Below are 16,632 nucleotides of genomic sequence, written 5' to 3' on the forward strand. Positions count from 1 at the left end.
TGATTATTTAGCCTTTATTAACATGCATCATCTTGTTTACTTCTTTCTCTGAGTTCCTGTATGGCCTTCCGGTTGTGCTCCAGACTGGTCCTCAGCTCTGCCAGATCCCTCCTGATCTCCTCAAGGAGGTCCAGCTTTGAAAGCCTTCTGTCAATGGATGAGAGCACTTCCTCCTGTGCAGCTTCCTCGACGGCAGCCTCCTGCTCAGAGGTGGGACAGTCGGCCTCAGCGGTCTGAAACAACCCCATGGTTTGCCCCCAAACCATCTCAAAGTATGAGTCAATGAAGGCTTCCAGCTCCTCCAGGGTTCTGTGGTCCCCCTGGTCGATCAGGGCCTGCAGACCTCCAGACCCACTGAGCCTCCTGAGAGTCCGCTCTCTCAGTGCAGGATAGCCGAGATCATTCACACTGATGAGTTTTTCCTCTGCAAGCTTCCTGCTTTGTGTTTGAGGTAAAGCCAGAAGCTTTGCTGGATGTCTGGGTGAGAACAGAGGCACCCGGCTTTCACTGCTCAGTCTCAGGTGAAGATCATCAGCAGAGAACCAGACGGGCAGATTTTTAGTCCACCACAGTCCCTGTCCACCAGAGAGCATACAGGACATGAAGCTGTCTCTGTCCAGGATGAGTCCAGTCCGTCCTCCTCTTCTACCTGCTGGTACTGCCACCATCTGACCACCATCATCTGAGCAGGTTAGTGACGTCTGAGCAGTGAAACTGGCCGATTCAGCCACTGTAAAGGAAATAAAGTGTGACTTCACGTGAGCCATAAAATTCCAACCATCTCCACCCATCTTAAGATACAAGCCTGCTTATCTCTGGACTACAGATACTGCTACCCCACTGTTTAAAACCATAAACCGCTTCTCACCCCACACCCTTCTTTTAGCTTTGCTGTGTGTTGCTCACTCTGTGCTTTCTATACTTCTCTATTACATGTTTTAATCAGCACCTGATAATAGAGCATAATGCCATTTGTAAAGTGCATTCTTGAATTCTGCATGATTGCACCCTACTTCAATAACCAATCTAATTTCACATTATTTATGACTTAGCGACAATGCAACATCTGCACAGGGACTATATTTACACTCATAAACATTGTTTATTAATGTGCACCGCCCCAGTCAAATAAGCCAATAAAGAAATAAATCTAATCATCTGATATTTGCTTATAACAGATAAATCAGTCCACATGTTGGCAGTTGTGCAGACAGATGTGTGTGTACTTGTTAAATAGGTTTCTGAAGTGACTGTAAACTATGTTGGGAAAACCATCGGTGAAGGAGGTCTACTTACAGTCATTAGGCAGCTGGTGTCTGCAGCTCATAAGCACTTCTAGATCTCTTCTGCACAGCGTCACTGTGTCTGCCTGCTGCCCTCTGTGAAGAACAGCCAGCCTTTCTCCTACCAGCATCTCCTCTATCAGCTCGATTAGCTCGTTAACCTGCGCCCCATCCCCGCCGTGTTTGTTGTCCAGCACGTGATACCTGCCTCCACACCGCTCCACCAGCCTCTGCAGCGGGCCCCCTTCGCTCTCAATGCGCTGCTCGATGCTGGTGTCGCCCAGCCAGTCGCCGTGGCTGAACAGGACCGCAGCTCTGCTCCACATCTGGCCTCCTCCTGCCTCCAGCTGTTTTTCCATCGCCTCCCTGTGGGTGTCTTTGAATGAGGAGCTCGCATTGACAACCAGGAGGAGAGCGCAGGGCAGCACGAGGAGGTCAGAGGTCACAGAGAAGCAGCCCGGTGTGTCCAGCACCACCACCGTCTTCCCGCTGATTTTGGCTCGTCTTTCGGAGCAGGAAGTGGTTTGTGTTTCTGTCTGGAAGCTCTCTTTGCTCAGGATGGTGTTTCCGCATGAGCTCTTGCCTGTTTTCCTGCCGCCAACGAGCACTATTCTCAGCTCTGGAAGAGGGTTGAGCTTCTCTGTTGGAAAGAAGTTTCACAAATCTGTTAGAAACAAACTCTTTCTGGTTGAACCGTGTCCAGAAACCAGCTGAATTAAATAGTGTTTATTAAAGAAGTAAGACAAGAAGACGGTGACATTGTTTATCACTTTTAAATGCTTCTAACTCACCCAGCTGAGACCTCGCCATCTGCCTTTGTTTCTCCTTCTTCATCAGTCTCTCCTCGGCTCTCTCCCTCTCTCCTCTCATCTTGTCCTCCATCTGTTCCATCGCTTTCCTCTCTATTTCGTAATGCTGGCCACCGCTGCAGCCAACCAACATTTCCTCGATCTTCCCAATCAGCTCTCTGACTTGAAACCCATCCCCTTTGGTTTTGTTGTTCAGGACATGATACCTGTTGCCGCATCTTTCAACGAGCCAGCGCAGAGGCTCCCCCTCGCTCTCGATGCACTGCTCGGGAGTCGTGCCACCCAGCCAGTCCCCGAAGCTGAACAGCACGATGACGCGACTCCAGATGTGCCCGGCGATCAGCTGGAGGTGCTCCTGCGCCGCTCTCCTGTAGGTGTCGGTGAAGGCCCTGTCCACACGGATCACCAGCAGGAAGACGTGAGGCCCCGGAGGACACAGGGACAAGCTGACCAGCAGCTCCCTGCGGTCGAAGACGGGACTCTCGTCACAGAAGTAGTTCATCCACCAGCCGGGTGTGTCCACCACCGTCACGTGTCTGCCGAACACCACCCCTCCTCGCACCTGGCACTGGGCGGTTCTCCTCGGCCGCTCGGCGCTCTCTCTGCTCAGGATTGTGTTCAGTGTGGAAGTTTTCCCAGAACCCTTTGCTCCCACCAACACAATCCGGATATCAGTAACAGGCCGCAGCTGCTCTGAAAGTGGAAATATGGACATTTTTTTTAGTTGCTCGAGTGTTTATTCAGACATTTTGAAAACATTCACTAAAAGCGTCTCAGATATCATAATGAACTCACCTCTCATGAGCGATCTGTGCTTCTTCGTTCTCGTAAACCTCTGCCGAGCCCTCTCCTCCACCCCTCTCTTCTCCTCCTCGATCGCCTGTAAAATCTCCTCCTGCATCTCAAACACTCTGTGTCCATTTTCTGTGACAAGTTTCTGGATTTTCTCCAGCAGCTCTGTGGCTTCAGTGTCATCGCTCAAGACAAGAGAGTGACACCTCCGACTGCACCTCTCAGTGAGCCAGCGGAGGGCCTTCCCCCCCGCCTGTACGAGCCCCTCTACCCCTGTGTGTTTACCCCTGTCAGCAGAGGTGAAGACCACCATGCAGTGACGCCACACCCTCTCGCCCAGCAGGGCCACGTGCTCCTCCACGGCCCTGCGACGCTTCTCCGAGAAGGCCGAGCTGGCCTTGACGGTGATTAGAAATACGTGTGGGCCCGGCGAGCACAGAGAGACGCTGCTTATGATCTCCCTCTTCACCAGCTCGGACGTGTCCTGAGCGCTGAAGTCGCACCACCAGCCGGGAGCGTCCACCACCGTGAGCCACCGTCCGGCCACCACGCCCAGCCTCCAGGAGCACGAGGTCCTCTCTTTGGTGTCAAACTCCTCTTTGCCCAGGAGTAAGTTCCCCACAGAGCTCTTTCCACAGTTTCTGCCGCCAAGAAGGATGATTCTTAGCTGTGATGTACGCCGGCCGTCCCCTGACAAAGACAAAGAAATGAACAGACGGGAAAAGAGGGAAACAAGGGTGAGAAGGGTTAATATTAAAGCTACGCTGCTTAAAGGTATACAGTGCAGGATGTTCCTGGACAGCAATGAGTAGACTCATACAGAAATAATGCCTGTCAATCATCACTTCTGACTCACTGAAGTGGATTTAAGACCAATGGATTCAAATGGATCAATTCTCACTTCAAGAGGAAAACAGCAAATGTTCTCATTCCATGCAAACATCAATCAAAATGTATAAAACAATCAAACATTGATTCATCTTTTGGTCAATTTACTGAAAATTAAGCAGCAAAAATTCTGATAATTGATCGTAGCAAAACTGCCAAGACTTCCCTGATTTCAGTTTCCCACACTGGAATATTTGCTGGTTTTCTTTAAATGTATTTGACAGACAATTAAGCAGCAACGATTCGATCATCTATCTTTCATGTTGTGTATCTTTGTGTTTTATGAGCAAAAGTCAAAAAAATTCACTCGTTTAAGCTTCTGAAAAGTGAAAATTTGTCTCTTTTACAATGGTAAATTCATATGTCAGCTCGGTCTCTGTTGGACTGTAATCTTCTGACATTTTATAGGCCTAACAAATCATTGAGAGGCAGATTAAATGATAATGAAAATCATTTTAGTTGCATCCCTAAAAATCTACATCAGTGCCCAAAAATGAACTACAAAAGGCACACACATGATTCTACTTTGACTTATAAATTTTATAAAGTGAACAAATTATAATATTTCCTTAAATCCTTCCATCTAAAATCATGTAACACTTCAAAGAATGCTTTGACAATTATATAAAAACAATAAATCTATTAAATTACAATGCACAATAACAACCACATAGCCACTACAAGATCAAAGCTGTTTGGGTTCTCATTAAAAGACCTTTAACAATCAAGACCTGATCATGACGTAATGCAGTTATTATGAGACATCAGGAATCAGAACTTACACACTGACGGCTCGCTGGTCGCCATCTCACATCATCTGTGAGCAGGTAGATTTTAAAACAGGCACCCTTCACTCACAGGTCACGTCTGTGTTTTCCGTGTTCTTCGAGAAAAACGTGCACAAGCAGAAGTTCGTGTTTTATGCGTTTATGAGTCTGAAGGTTGTGAGTAATGAGTAATCAGACACACATGCAGCAGAGAGGAAGAACCACCCCTCTCAGCCGCAGGTCGACAGTCCACTCGAGATTTTATCATTTACCAAACACAGACAGAGCAGACGGAAACTTCATGGTCTTCATCAAGTGAATTTACAACCAACACTGAATGAGACACTGGATGATTGATTAATGACTAATTTTATAAAAGTAGTTAAAACTGCTTTACTTCAGCCTGCTACAACATTTTACTCGTGATATGTTTTTACATGAAATGGTGTATTTTTACCATTTCTTGCAGCTGTTCATGTCTTAAATTACAGCAAACTGAATCATTTCGACATTTAGACTGTTGTTCGGACAAAACAAGATGTTTGAAAGGTGATGTTTTGAGCCCTCGATAATTATTTCTCACCTATTTATTGCATTTTACAAATAATGCAAAGAAAATAACCATCAGATTAATCCATGATGAGAATAATCATTAGTTGCAGCAGCCCAACATGAAACACTAAAATTCTGCTTAAACATGAATGCATGTTAAAATAGTATACATATATGGTCTGTCATACTTTATGTAAGCCTGATGATACTTAGGTTGGCAGTAACATTTTCAATGCAGGATCTGTAAAGGAGTATTTTCCCAGCCTGGTATTAGCACTTTTGCTTAAATAAAGGATCTGAACACTTCCTCCACCACTGTGTAACAGACATCCTCAGCTAGTCCACTGGTAGGGGGCGTACCAGTAGGTGTTACACTCAAGTGTACTTAAAGTACAGTTAAACGTACAAAATACCATAATAGTAACCTAGCAGTATACTTTAAAGAGCAAAATAATATATAAATGGCAAACTATAAGCATGATGTTAAGTTCACTTAAAGTATACTTGCAGTATAAAAACCATTGAACTAGAAGTTTACTGAGATTATACTTCAAAGTGTACTCTCATAAACTGAAACAACCATTTAAGTAGTACACTGACAAGTATACTTGGGAACTATACCTGAAGTTTAGTTAAGTATTCTTATGTATATGAACTTGAAGTATATTTTTTATTACTTTGTAAGAGATGTTATGTTTCAGCTTTTAGTTGAAGTGTTGGAAGAAGTATTTAAATCATTTAATTGAGTAAAAGTAATGATACCACACAGTAAAAATACTCCATGTTAAAGTTCTACATATTGTTATCAGCATAATTTAGTATTATAGTATTGTATTTTTCTAGGTAGTAGATTTTTTTCCTGAAAATCCAGGGTTTCTTTAACAGCCTGCTTCACTTAGTTTAAGAAGTATATAATACATGATAATAATATTGAAGCCATAAAGGAGCCCTTCAGTTCATCAGAATATTTCTCATATAAAATCAGTTTGTCCCTTTAACTCCCTCACTGCAGGTTCCGGTCTGACTACTGTCAGCTGTCTTCACACAGCTGACTAGTATCAGCTGTCTTCACCGAGTTTAAACTCCGCCCAGCTCGGCGGCCCAGACAAAACAGCAGCAGCGAACGCACCGAACCGCACCGAGCTCAGACCGGCGGAAAGAGCAGGAGCGACGGAGACAAGGATGGTGGTGACGGTGAAAGTCGAGTACTGGTATGCAGAGCTGCTGTTATACTCTTTTTCATTTTGTTAACGTTTTTAGCAAACCTGTTAGTGTCTGGGTCCGTCCCATAAATCCTAAATTGCTTTAAAACTGTTGTTATGTAGATTAGTGCTATAAGCAAATTAAGCTAAGCTAAGTGATTGACAGTCCCGTTTGAAAGGTATTCTGCTGACCAGCAGGCAGTTGGAGGGGGGGGTGCACGCCTTGTTCCCCCAGCTTAGCCTGCCATTAACTTCACTTTAATACACAGATATACAAAAACACAGTTATATTACAGAGAGAAGGAAGAAAACAGGATACAGCTGAACTATATAATTAGAAATGTCACTGTTTAAGTCCGGGTGTTCCTCAGTATTGTGCTTTGGGAGGTGTGCATGGGTGTGTGTGTGTTTGTTGGTGGGTGGTGTTGGGGCAGGTGGGTGCTCCCATTGGGCCACTTGTCATTTGTGATTTTGCATTTACAAGAAACATTTTACAAAAACATACCTTTGCTCTCACCACAGACTCAAGTCACGTATATTTGCAGGTTAGGACTGTTTGATCCGGATTAAAGCAGCTGCAGACGTAGAAAATGGGCGATAGAATCACTTTTTTGGCTTGACACCCACGATAATTATTAACAAATCACAGACTGCTGCTGAAGTATGTAATCGCAGCTTATCTGAATGTGTTTTTCCCCGTAGTGGCAGATGAGGATACGGGCCCCGCTATCAGGAGCTCGCCCGGGTCGTGAAGGATGAGTTTCCTGATGCGGAGGTGTCAGGCTTTGTGGGAAGAACAGGTACATAACATTTCACCTGAGTGAGCAGGTAATTGAACTCTGGCCAGCTGCTTGCCCTTGTTTGATCTGATCTGTATCGTTAATGTGACGCACGGGTTACTTAAGATAAAATTCACTCAGCAGAGCATGAAGCTGATCCTGCTTTGTTTTCATTCTGCAGGCAGCTTTGAGGTGGAAATCAACGGGCAGCTGGTCTTCTCCAAGCTTGAGACCAGTGGCTTCCCGTATGATGATGACGTGAGTAACATGCAGGCTGAACACACAACAAACTGTTCAATAAAAGTAAATCTCAGCAATAACAGTCTCTGATTTATGCCTCTCTTCTTGCCTGCTGCAGGTCTTGAACACGGTCCAGGACGCCCACGATGGGAAACCTTTGCAGAAGATCACCAGAACACTCGTGTAGCTGTGCGCTGCCGAGGCCACCTCTGGGTCCCAGCCCTGCCTCAGCGGGCTGGGATAAAACCTCGCTTCATACAAACCCAACAGAGATGCACGATGGCCACTTGCTGCTTCTTTCGATGCAGATCACCACACTCTGCTCTGCCTTTTGGCTCCCCTCTCTGTTGTCATGGTGGTGCTCCAGGCTGTTAATGATTACTGTAGCCTAAAAGGTTAAAGGTTGCAGTCTGATGAATCCAGTCCTGGAGCTCCCTCCTTATAGGAGCTGAGACAGGGAGAAGATGTTGCAGAAGCATTGGAGGGAACTCACTTTTTATTTTCCTACAGCCTCATTATTCTCTAACTGCCTTATTATAACAGTTTTCTTTCGAAGCACGGGCCGTGCACTGCGGTTGCAGATCATTTTTAAGCATGAATGCAGACTCTTTGTTTCTGCCTCTGCACTGCTCGGTGCTAAATTATCTTTTAAAAGTTTTTTTTTTCTGAGATTTAGTACCCATTTCAAACGCTGATTACTGGAAAGCAGCGTCATGTGATTTGTGGTTTGTGAGTTCAGAATTTGGCTTTTCTTTTTTAAAAGATGTCAGACTGGAGAAGTTTTAAACATAAAAATTATTTTTTTTGTTGCTGATGTCTCATCTCAATGAGCTGTTCTGCTGTCAGGTTTCTTTTAAATAATAAACTCTTCTCTTATTGAAAATGGTCAGAACTAGAGTGATCATCCTTCCTTAAATCGTTGTTTAAGTGCTGATCGTGAACGTATCGTGAAAACCAGTAATGCTTTATAATTGCTCTGTGACACGCTGCCTTTTCCAGTTTGACCTGTCTGTTATGTTAAACACACACCTTTTTTCTAAGGATTGCTAACTGGGTTTGGTGATGCTATGCTGCCTTGTGTAAGAACTGGCCACCTGCTGAACTCACCTGTTGTGATTTTGGAATTGAATCTGTTCATTTTTCAGACAAAAAAAGTTAAGCGAGTTTGTGAAACATAACAACCTTGCGTACATCTCCCATCTGAAACTACAATGGGCATTACTGTCGGATTATTTACCCTTAATGGGCCGCAGCTAGCTGGTTAGCATCAATAGATATCTGCAACACAATGCATGGAAGTTTTGACCCAACACCAGAGCTGTTGTTACTTCTTCATATTCTGCTGATAATGAAGTTTTTGAATGTTTTAATCTAAAATGTTGGCCATATCTTAGACACTGCACCTCTAACATAGAGCTGCTCCTTCAGGAGGCATCATAGGTGACAGGATGAGTCTTTGCTAATGTTGGCCAGCAGCTACTCGACCAGAATTCCAGCTATTTTACTGCACAGGTTTTGTCTTTGTACTGCCAGCAGACTGCATAACAAGTGAGATTCAAAGAACGCTCAACATAAACGACACTGCTATTTACATGCTTGAGATCCTTTCACCCAAATCAACTGACATGCTGTGAACAAGGGACATTTGGGGCCCTTTAAGACTCGAGCGAATTCAATTCTGGGTATTTCTAGAAAACACAATTTACACTTTAATGTTGCTTGAGTCACGTGATGCCCATCTTAAGGTAAGCTGCGATTGCAATGACAAAAAGCAGTAACGGGGGGATGCTGAGATTCCACAAACAAATGGAGTTCCCATGTGAGTTTAAGTGTGGCTCTCCACTCGTCTGGGCCCCCCCTGATGAGGTCTTTCCTGTCGCTGAAAAGGTTTCAGCCGCAAGGGGTCTTTCATTGAAGTGCAGATTGTCTCAACACAGAACTCATTGTCAAGACAAACAAAGGCAGGCATTTAATCGAGGAACACAAAGATCAACAACATCAAGATGTGAACTAAAGGCAAAAACTTTGACATTTTCTTTTAGTTCAGTTCGCTGGACTCTAAGTTTGATGCATTTTTGGTACGGTGCTGTGACTGAGTGCATTTCCTCAAGCACAGTACAATTTGAGGGTATTTGCCCTTTGCTCTTTATGCTTGTACTCCAGCTCACTTCAGAGGGAAGGATGCTGTGTTTTACTCCACTGCATATACTGAACAGCTGCAGTTGATGATCATGTTATAAGACATGATAGATAAACTAAGCCAGCAGTATACAAAGTAGTTTAAACTTGCTGTTAGTCAACCTCATAGAAAATTAAAATGTTGCTCACACACAATAATAATCCAATACTACATACAGCAATATAGGCCTGACAGAAGCCATATACTGCTGCAAAATTATTACTTTTATGTTTGATACTTGAAGTAGATTTTGCATGTAATACATACTTAAACTTTTGATTTTGAATGCTGAACTTGTAATTGAGTATTTCTACTACGTGGTATTGAAACTTTTAGTTCAGTACAGGATCTGAGTACTTGTCCCAGCACTGGTATATGGCCCAGTTAATGTTTTCATAATCCTGTTACTATGCGTAAATATAAAAAAGAGGAAAAACAGACGAGGCTTCCGGAGGCGCATTTCAAAATAATATACGCTTGAAAACAAAGTTGAAAATTAAAATCACATTTAAATGAATTCAACAATGTCACTCATTAAAATGGAATTTTTACTACAAGAAATTTCCAAATGATAAAATGATAACAATAACGAAAAGGATCTGAATACCTCCACCACTGCTTAACACATATCCACAGCTAACATTACATCTCTGCATTGAGCGGCAGTGTTTGAAGAAGTATTAAAATAATTTACTTGATTAAAACTGATGGTACTGCATGATGGTGAAAGTACTTCAGTTCACATAGGAATCCTATATTCAAAACCTTAATCAAAGTCTAAATAATAAAAGGTTTTTCTCTCTTTTTTTCCAGATGTTCTAAGGTTTTCTTATAATAGTTTATTTGAATTGAGAAGTAGGAGAATTTTCTGAACCCATAAAGTAGCAATTCATCCAAGTTTTCAGACACATTCAAATTTAAAATCACCAAATCTGATACATGGTTTTCACTGGACAGGAAGGGTTAAAAAAATTTGTAATCTGAAAAGTTTTTCACCTTTTATACTGTAAATGTTTCCCTCACTGTAGCTTCCGGTCTGACTAACGTCTGCTATCTTCACGGATTTTAAAATCCGCCCTGCAGCGAACGCACCGAACAATACCGAGCCCCGTCCCGTTAACACAGACGGAGCCACAACAGCCACGATGGGGGTGACAATTAGAGTCGAATACTGGTAGTTACAGCTTTTATAATACTCATGTTCAGTTTGTGTGAGTTTATAGCGACCCTGCTTGTGTTTTCCGTCTCCGCCCGTCCCATAAATCAGCGTTTAAAGACGGGCGGTGCGTAGATTAGCATCATTAGCCCGCAGCTAACATAAGATTAGTGAGGGCTGGTAGTAGCATTAGCATGTATCCTGCTAACGATGCTTTAAGTGAATGTGTTTTTCCCCCGTAGCGGCGGATGAGGATACGGGCCCCGCTATGAGGAGCTCGCCCGGGTCGTGAAGGGTGAGTTTCCCGAAGCGGATGTGTCAGGCTTCGTGGGAAGATCGAGTAAGTAGCGTTAGGCTGAAATGTCATGTCCGTACTCTAAACTTGACCGACGGCTATATGTTAGCATACGTAAGGCACAGTTCACTCCGCAGAGCATGAAGCTGATCCTGCTTTGTATTTATTCTGCAGGCAGCTTTGAGGTGGAAATCAACGGGCAGCTGGTCTTCTCCAAGCTTGAGACCAGTGGCTTCCCGTATGAGGACGATGTGAGTAACATACAGGCTGAACACACAACAAACTGCTCATTAAATTTAAATCTTAACAATAACAGTCTCTGGTTTATGCTTCTGTTTCCTGCTTCAGGTCTTGAACGCGGTCCAGGACGCCCACGATGGGAAAGCCGTGCAGAAGATCACCAGAAGCCGTGCGCCATGTGTCATCATGTAAACCTCCCTCTGTCCTGCTTTAACACCAGCAGCATCGATACAGACTGGTGCAGATGTGTGCTGCCGAGGCCACCTCTGGATTCATACAAACCCAACAGAGATGCACGATGGCCACTTGCTGCTTCTTTCGACGCAGATCACCACACTCTGCTCTGCCTTTTGGCTCCCCTCTCTGTTCTCATGGTGGTGCTCCAGGCTGTTAATGATTACTGTAGCCTAAAAGGTAAAGGTTGCAGTCTGATGAATCCAGTCCTGGAGCTCCCTCCTTATAGGAGCTGAGACAGGGAGAAGATGTTGCAGAAGCATTGAAGGGAACTCACTTTTCAATTTTCCTACAGCCTCATTGCCTGGCATTCTCTAATTGCCTAGTTGTTGTTATCTTGTTTTTCAAGGCTTTGTTTATTGATCTCATATGCACTTAACAGTTTTCTACTGATGCAAAGGCAGTGCGAAGTGGTTATGCATCATTTTAAAGCATAAATGCAGACTCTTTGTTTCTGCCTCTGTGCTGAATTATCTTTTAAAAGCATTTTTGTTTTTGAGGTTTCATGATTATTTCACACACTGATTACTGTACGGGTCATGAATACTGAAAATCAGTCTCATCTAATTTGTGGTTGGTGAATGCAAAACTTGGCTTTTCTGTCTTGATACATACCAAATTGGAGTAGTGTTAAACATTAGACTGGTTTTCACGCTGCAGTTGTGTGCAGCAGCTCCTCTGGAATTCAAACTGGTCAGTACTAGAGCGATCATCAAGAAGTGCTTCTGAAGACCAACACCCACTGGTTTGTCGGCTCACGCTAGTTAGATGTCAGCTCATTTTCCACAACTCGTCTCTTATTGTTTCCCTGGGTGTCAAAACTGTCGACTTTGAATAAAAATAATGGTTGTTCAAGTGCTGTCGTCACTTTTTCATGATGTCACAGTCGCTAACTTGGAAAATACTGAGAGTTGTCATGCAGGAATCTTTGGTAATAGCTCTATAATTTGGCTTCTCTTTTAGTTTTGCATGCTAGAGATCTGACAATGTTGAAACAACACAGTTGTTTTCTAAGAACTCCTAACCAGGTTCAGTGATGCTGTGCAGCCTGAACGCAGATCTGCTCCTGTGGGAGGCATCCATGGGTTATTAATAGGATGACTGTTGGCCAGCAACTACCAATTATCTGCTGCAATAGTTTTTGTTGTGTCAACAGTCTGCATGGCATCAGTATCAATGGCAACACTGCATGTGAACAACAGTGCTGTTTGTATGCTCGAGTTGCTTACTGCGGCTGAACAGAAATGACTTTTCAGACGATGCAAATGTAGATTAAAGTCAGACTTTAATGTCCAGTTGTCAAATATTTAGTTCAGTTGTGTGTATGAGCTTTTAACTCTTTTACTAAATCTTAAATTTACCACTGCGGAAACAAACTAAACTCTACTGAGTCAGTATTACAAAGCAAGACAAATGGAGGGAGATCATGATTTTCACAAACTTTTGTCTTGCAGGTCATGTGTGAAGCAGAGCAGACAGTTTTTGTGCCACATATTAGTTCCACTAAGGGGCGCCAAATTCTGCAAGGACTGCTGTCTTCCGTATTTGTTAGACTTCTGGCATCCCCTCCCTCAGAAACAAGATATCGTCATAGTGAAGTCAAACAGAGAGAGCTCAAATGTAGACACGAGTACGCGGTGGTCTGAAAAACTGCTACAACCCTGAAGGGTGTTTTCCACAATTTGTTCTCATACAGAAAATGATGAATTTTTTTTTATTTATTGTTGTTCATGAAATTTTGTTGCAACTCTGAAGTCACATGCAGGTTGTAACTGCATGCTAAAACTTAATCAGTTTTACTAAAGTTGTAGTTTTTCCTTGTTAGCCCACAGAAGTAAATCATTATTTCTGCAGGCAGCTTCAGTGGCACAAAACTTAGAAAATAGAAAACAGGAGTAATCGGTTATTCTAAATTTGATCCCCTTCAGTAAATGAAATAATGGTCAAACGCACTTTCCATGTAGCTGAAGTGAAGTCAGAGTGAGCCACACTGTTTTTGCTCCGTGTTAATGGGTTGTGTAGTTCAGAGTAATACACTGTGACTAGGTGGGTCTTTGCTGTTGCCTCTGGCCCTCAGTGATAACTCGCACCAGCCTGCTTGTTCTTGCTGATAGAGACCGTCTGTTCTGCCTCAGTGAGTTTTTAATTAGAGGTTTGAAAACGTACAGCGCCTATAAAAAGTATTCCGTTTGGACCTTGCAGATACGGCCGTATTTATCCTGCACTCAGTCCGTTACCACACGCAGGCGATTTCCAGTGATGATTTAGATGTGTCTTATGAGAGGTGCTGAATGCTTATGCAAACATCTATTTTGTATCTGCAAAACATTCAGATCACTGTGTAGACGTCAGCATTCGCTCCAGGGATCTGTGAGAAAACAGCCACATTAAATTAGTTTCCCTCACATCCTCTTCCTGTTTTAGATTCTTAATAAGCAGGTAAAAAGTCCACCTCACTTTTTATCCACATGCCGTCGGTTGTCAGTCATGTCCTTTAAAATAGATTATTCTAACATATCATATTTATCACATTGTCTGTTCTTTTACACATTTTCCAAATCATGCATTCTGTAAGAGATTTCCACTGTGAGCTTTACGTTCCCCACAACTCCTCAGATATTGTGTTAAGACTAAAGATTAGAAGCGTCTGTCTGGGTGAAAATGGCTATATGAAGACTGGGAGTGTCTGTAAACTTTATGTTGAGACACATGGACACGGCAGATAGCTTCCACACCGGTGATAACCGGCCTGTGGCACAGTGACTTTAGCTGGGGGCCCACCGTCCCTCACTCTGGGGTCTATGTATGTATTTTCTCTGTGTGGTAGATGGTGCCTCTCTATATGTGGACCATGAGGTTGATATTTCTGTTTTTTTATGAAAGTATCTCAATTATTATTGGATGGATTGGTACAGCTATCCCCAAATGATGATTTTTTTTGTTTAAAATTGTCCAACATTTTGGTTTGTGACCAAATAGCTGCAAAACTAATACATGAGCCTCAGCTGGACTTGTGTTTGGCGTTAATTAGCAAATGTTAGCATGCTAACACACTCATAAAATGGTGAGTATGGACATGCTGATATTAGCATTTAGCTTGAGGGATCAGTGTATCTGTGCAGCCTCACAGAGCTGCTAGCATGAGTGTAGCCTGACTTGAAGATGTTTCCTCATATTCTGTTTTAATTAACTTCCCTAAACAAATATCAACACCCACAAAACACCTGTTGCACTGTGAGACACATTGTTTGCCTGTCTGTATTCTCCTCTAAGTCATATATAATTACTTAAAGAGACTAACAAACAACTTTTATCTTATCAATTCCTCCTTCCTCCCGAAAACTGTGAACTTAACAGCATCAAACTCATGACTCAGGCTCGTTCTCCAGAGCTTCTCCAGATTTAAAGACAAGTTGGAATAGACGTAGACCGAAGTTACTATATCTACAATAAGACCCTGCAGCGCCCCAACAGTAACATCTGCCAGAGGAGTAGCCAAGGAGTTTCCTGTTGTGACAAAAAGTCTTCTTCACTGGAACTGAACACGCAATCAGCCTCTTCACAGTAAATGACCCAGTACAGCAAACAAAGCACATATGACTGCATGCATTCTACAAACAGCCACATGTCTGCATGCACATACTGACCGTTTCATCCATGCAGCACAATTCATAACGTGCAACTGGAGCATGTGACCTTACTGAAAGGCTGAAATGGATCATGAAGGACGTCCAGTTGGATTTCAGCGGCAGAATGGAGGCTGTTGTCTGTAAGAAGCTTTTAGAGATCACATTATACACGCTGCTGTGTCCTGATGCTGGTTTTTTCCAGAAGCTCTGACAAACCAGATCTCACTGACTCAGCCAGAGGGTCAGCACCCCCAGAGGATCCCATGATGGGTCTGAGTGGTCACAAGATGGTTAACCCTTCAGTGCATACATGGGTTCATACATGGAATTCCTTAATTTTTTAATTCAACTCTTTTATTTTAAATGAAAATTAAATGAAAATTAAATGTTTGTATCATTTCACCTATGCATATATATTGGTATTCTACATATATATTTACTACTATGCAACAGCGTAAATGCTGTACTTAAATTATCCATACCCACCATGTGCAATTTCAATCCATGTGGAATTTCTGTTAAAACTGTGAATATTCTATACAATGCTTGGCAGTATATATTTTTTATTTTTATGGCAATATATCTGCGGCAATATATATATTTTACATATTTTTATAGTTCTTTGTATAAAATGTACGTATATAGTCCGCTTTTATTTTGTACTTTGTATTTCTCTATCCTATTGTTACTTTCTTCTACTATTGCCTGCTGCCTGTAACACTAGAATTTTCCCGGCTGGGGATTGACAAATTCTTATCTTATTTTATCTTATCTTATTACCCCAATTTCCAGTATGTTTATGGGGCCAAATCTCCTCTATTTCCTCTTAATCAGTAAGAACAGAAAGACTATTTAACAGACATATGTTAAATAAATTTTCTATTCTTTTTTTTCCACAATTAATGTGGAAGAGTATCAGCTATTATAATCAAAAGCTAATATTAGTGTAGTTTTGAATTAACTTGTGATAATTAAGTAGCTACGCTAGTTTAGCAGCTAAGCAGCACAATTTACAGACTGTTTATTTGACCATTGTGATTACGAAAACAACAAATAAACATGACAAACATTAAATAAGGCTGTAAATAATTAAGATAACTAGAAAATGACAAAAAGGGAATATACTGTATTTATTTTTGGTTCTATCCCACTTATGGAAAATAATGCTCATTTTAATTTTTTTTCTCTCATTTTTGCTTTTCTCTTGTGAAACATTAAATACTTTCACATCTTTAGGCCTGTGAAGGAAAAACTAGTTCTCAAATTGCTTGGAAAGATGACAAGGTCATCAAACACCCCCCACACGCCCTCTGTGACAACTTAAAGTGGATTCCATCAGGATACGTTAACGATCGTTTGTGTAAAAACGGCGGTTTGGTTTTATTCCAGAAGATGTCAGACTTGTGAGCAGCTGACATCACATACTGATGTCATGTGTCAAGAACCGATCAGCAAAAAATCACAACAAATGCAAATTTGAATGAGAAAAATACAGATGCCTGCAGGTTATAATAAAAAATGGAGATTATGGATCCAGGAGGACACTGAGCAGCTTCCGGCATCACAGACAGAACACACAAACACAGA

General features: G+C 42.4%; 3 protein-coding genes across 3 annotated transcripts; 2 read left to right on the plus strand and 1 right to left on the minus strand.

Annotated features, from left to right (window-relative positions):
• Positions 1 to 17: 17 nt before the first annotated feature.
• Positions 18 to 4,579, minus strand: si:ch211-214j24.15 (GTPase IMAP family member 8). Its single transcript, XM_041956409.1, has 5 exons — positions 4,555 to 4,579; positions 2,888 to 3,574; positions 2,075 to 2,785; positions 1,297 to 1,923; positions 18 to 730 (listed from the first exon to the last, which is right to left on the minus strand). The coding sequence occupies exons 1-5, from the start codon at positions 4,577 to 4,579 to the stop codon at positions 18 to 20; spliced, it is 2,763 nt and encodes a 920-aa protein (XP_041812343.1).
• A 1,672-nt stretch (positions 4,580 to 6,251) lies between these two features.
• On the plus strand, positions 6,252 to 8,201 carry LOC121621374 (migration and invasion enhancer 1-like). Its single transcript, XM_041957813.1, has 4 exons — positions 6,252 to 6,302; positions 6,996 to 7,093; positions 7,254 to 7,330; positions 7,431 to 8,201. Exons 1-4 carry the CDS (start codon positions 6,274 to 6,276, stop codon positions 7,497 to 7,499), a joined length of 273 nt encoding a protein of 90 aa, XP_041813747.1. The 5' UTR covers positions 6,252 to 6,273; the 3' UTR covers positions 7,500 to 8,201.
• Positions 8,202 to 10,533: 2,332 nt separating this feature from the next.
• Positions 10,534 to 12,266, plus strand: LOC121621235 (migration and invasion enhancer 1-like). Its single transcript, XM_041957628.1, has 4 exons — positions 10,534 to 10,665; positions 10,890 to 10,987; positions 11,117 to 11,193; positions 11,291 to 12,266. The coding sequence occupies exons 1-4, from the start codon at positions 10,637 to 10,639 to the stop codon at positions 11,372 to 11,374; spliced, it is 288 nt and encodes a 95-aa protein (XP_041813562.1). The 5' UTR covers positions 10,534 to 10,636; the 3' UTR covers positions 11,375 to 12,266.
• Positions 12,267 to 16,632: the final 4,366 nt, after the last annotated feature.

The sequence above is a fragment of the Chelmon rostratus genome, chromosome 17 (genome assembly GCF_017976325.1).
Source record: "Chelmon rostratus isolate fCheRos1 chromosome 17, fCheRos1.pri, whole genome shotgun sequence".
In the NCBI taxonomy this organism is placed as follows: domain Eukaryota; kingdom Metazoa; phylum Chordata; class Actinopteri; order Chaetodontiformes; family Chaetodontidae; genus Chelmon; species Chelmon rostratus.

Excerpts from the sequence above, each read along its gene's own strand:
- si:ch211-214j24.15 (XM_041956409.1), bottom strand. The coding sequence starts at position 4,579 with ATGGCGACCAGCGAGCCGTCAGTGT. Across the intron at positions 2,786-2,887 it reads GCACAGATCGCTCATGAGAG|AGCAGCTGCGGCCTGTTACT; the intron begins GTGAGTTCATTA and ends TTCCACTTTCAG. Across the intron at positions 1,924-2,074 it reads GATGGCGAGGTCTCAGCTGG|AGAAGCTCAACCCTCTTCCA; the intron begins GTGAGTTAGAAG and ends TCTTTCCAACAG.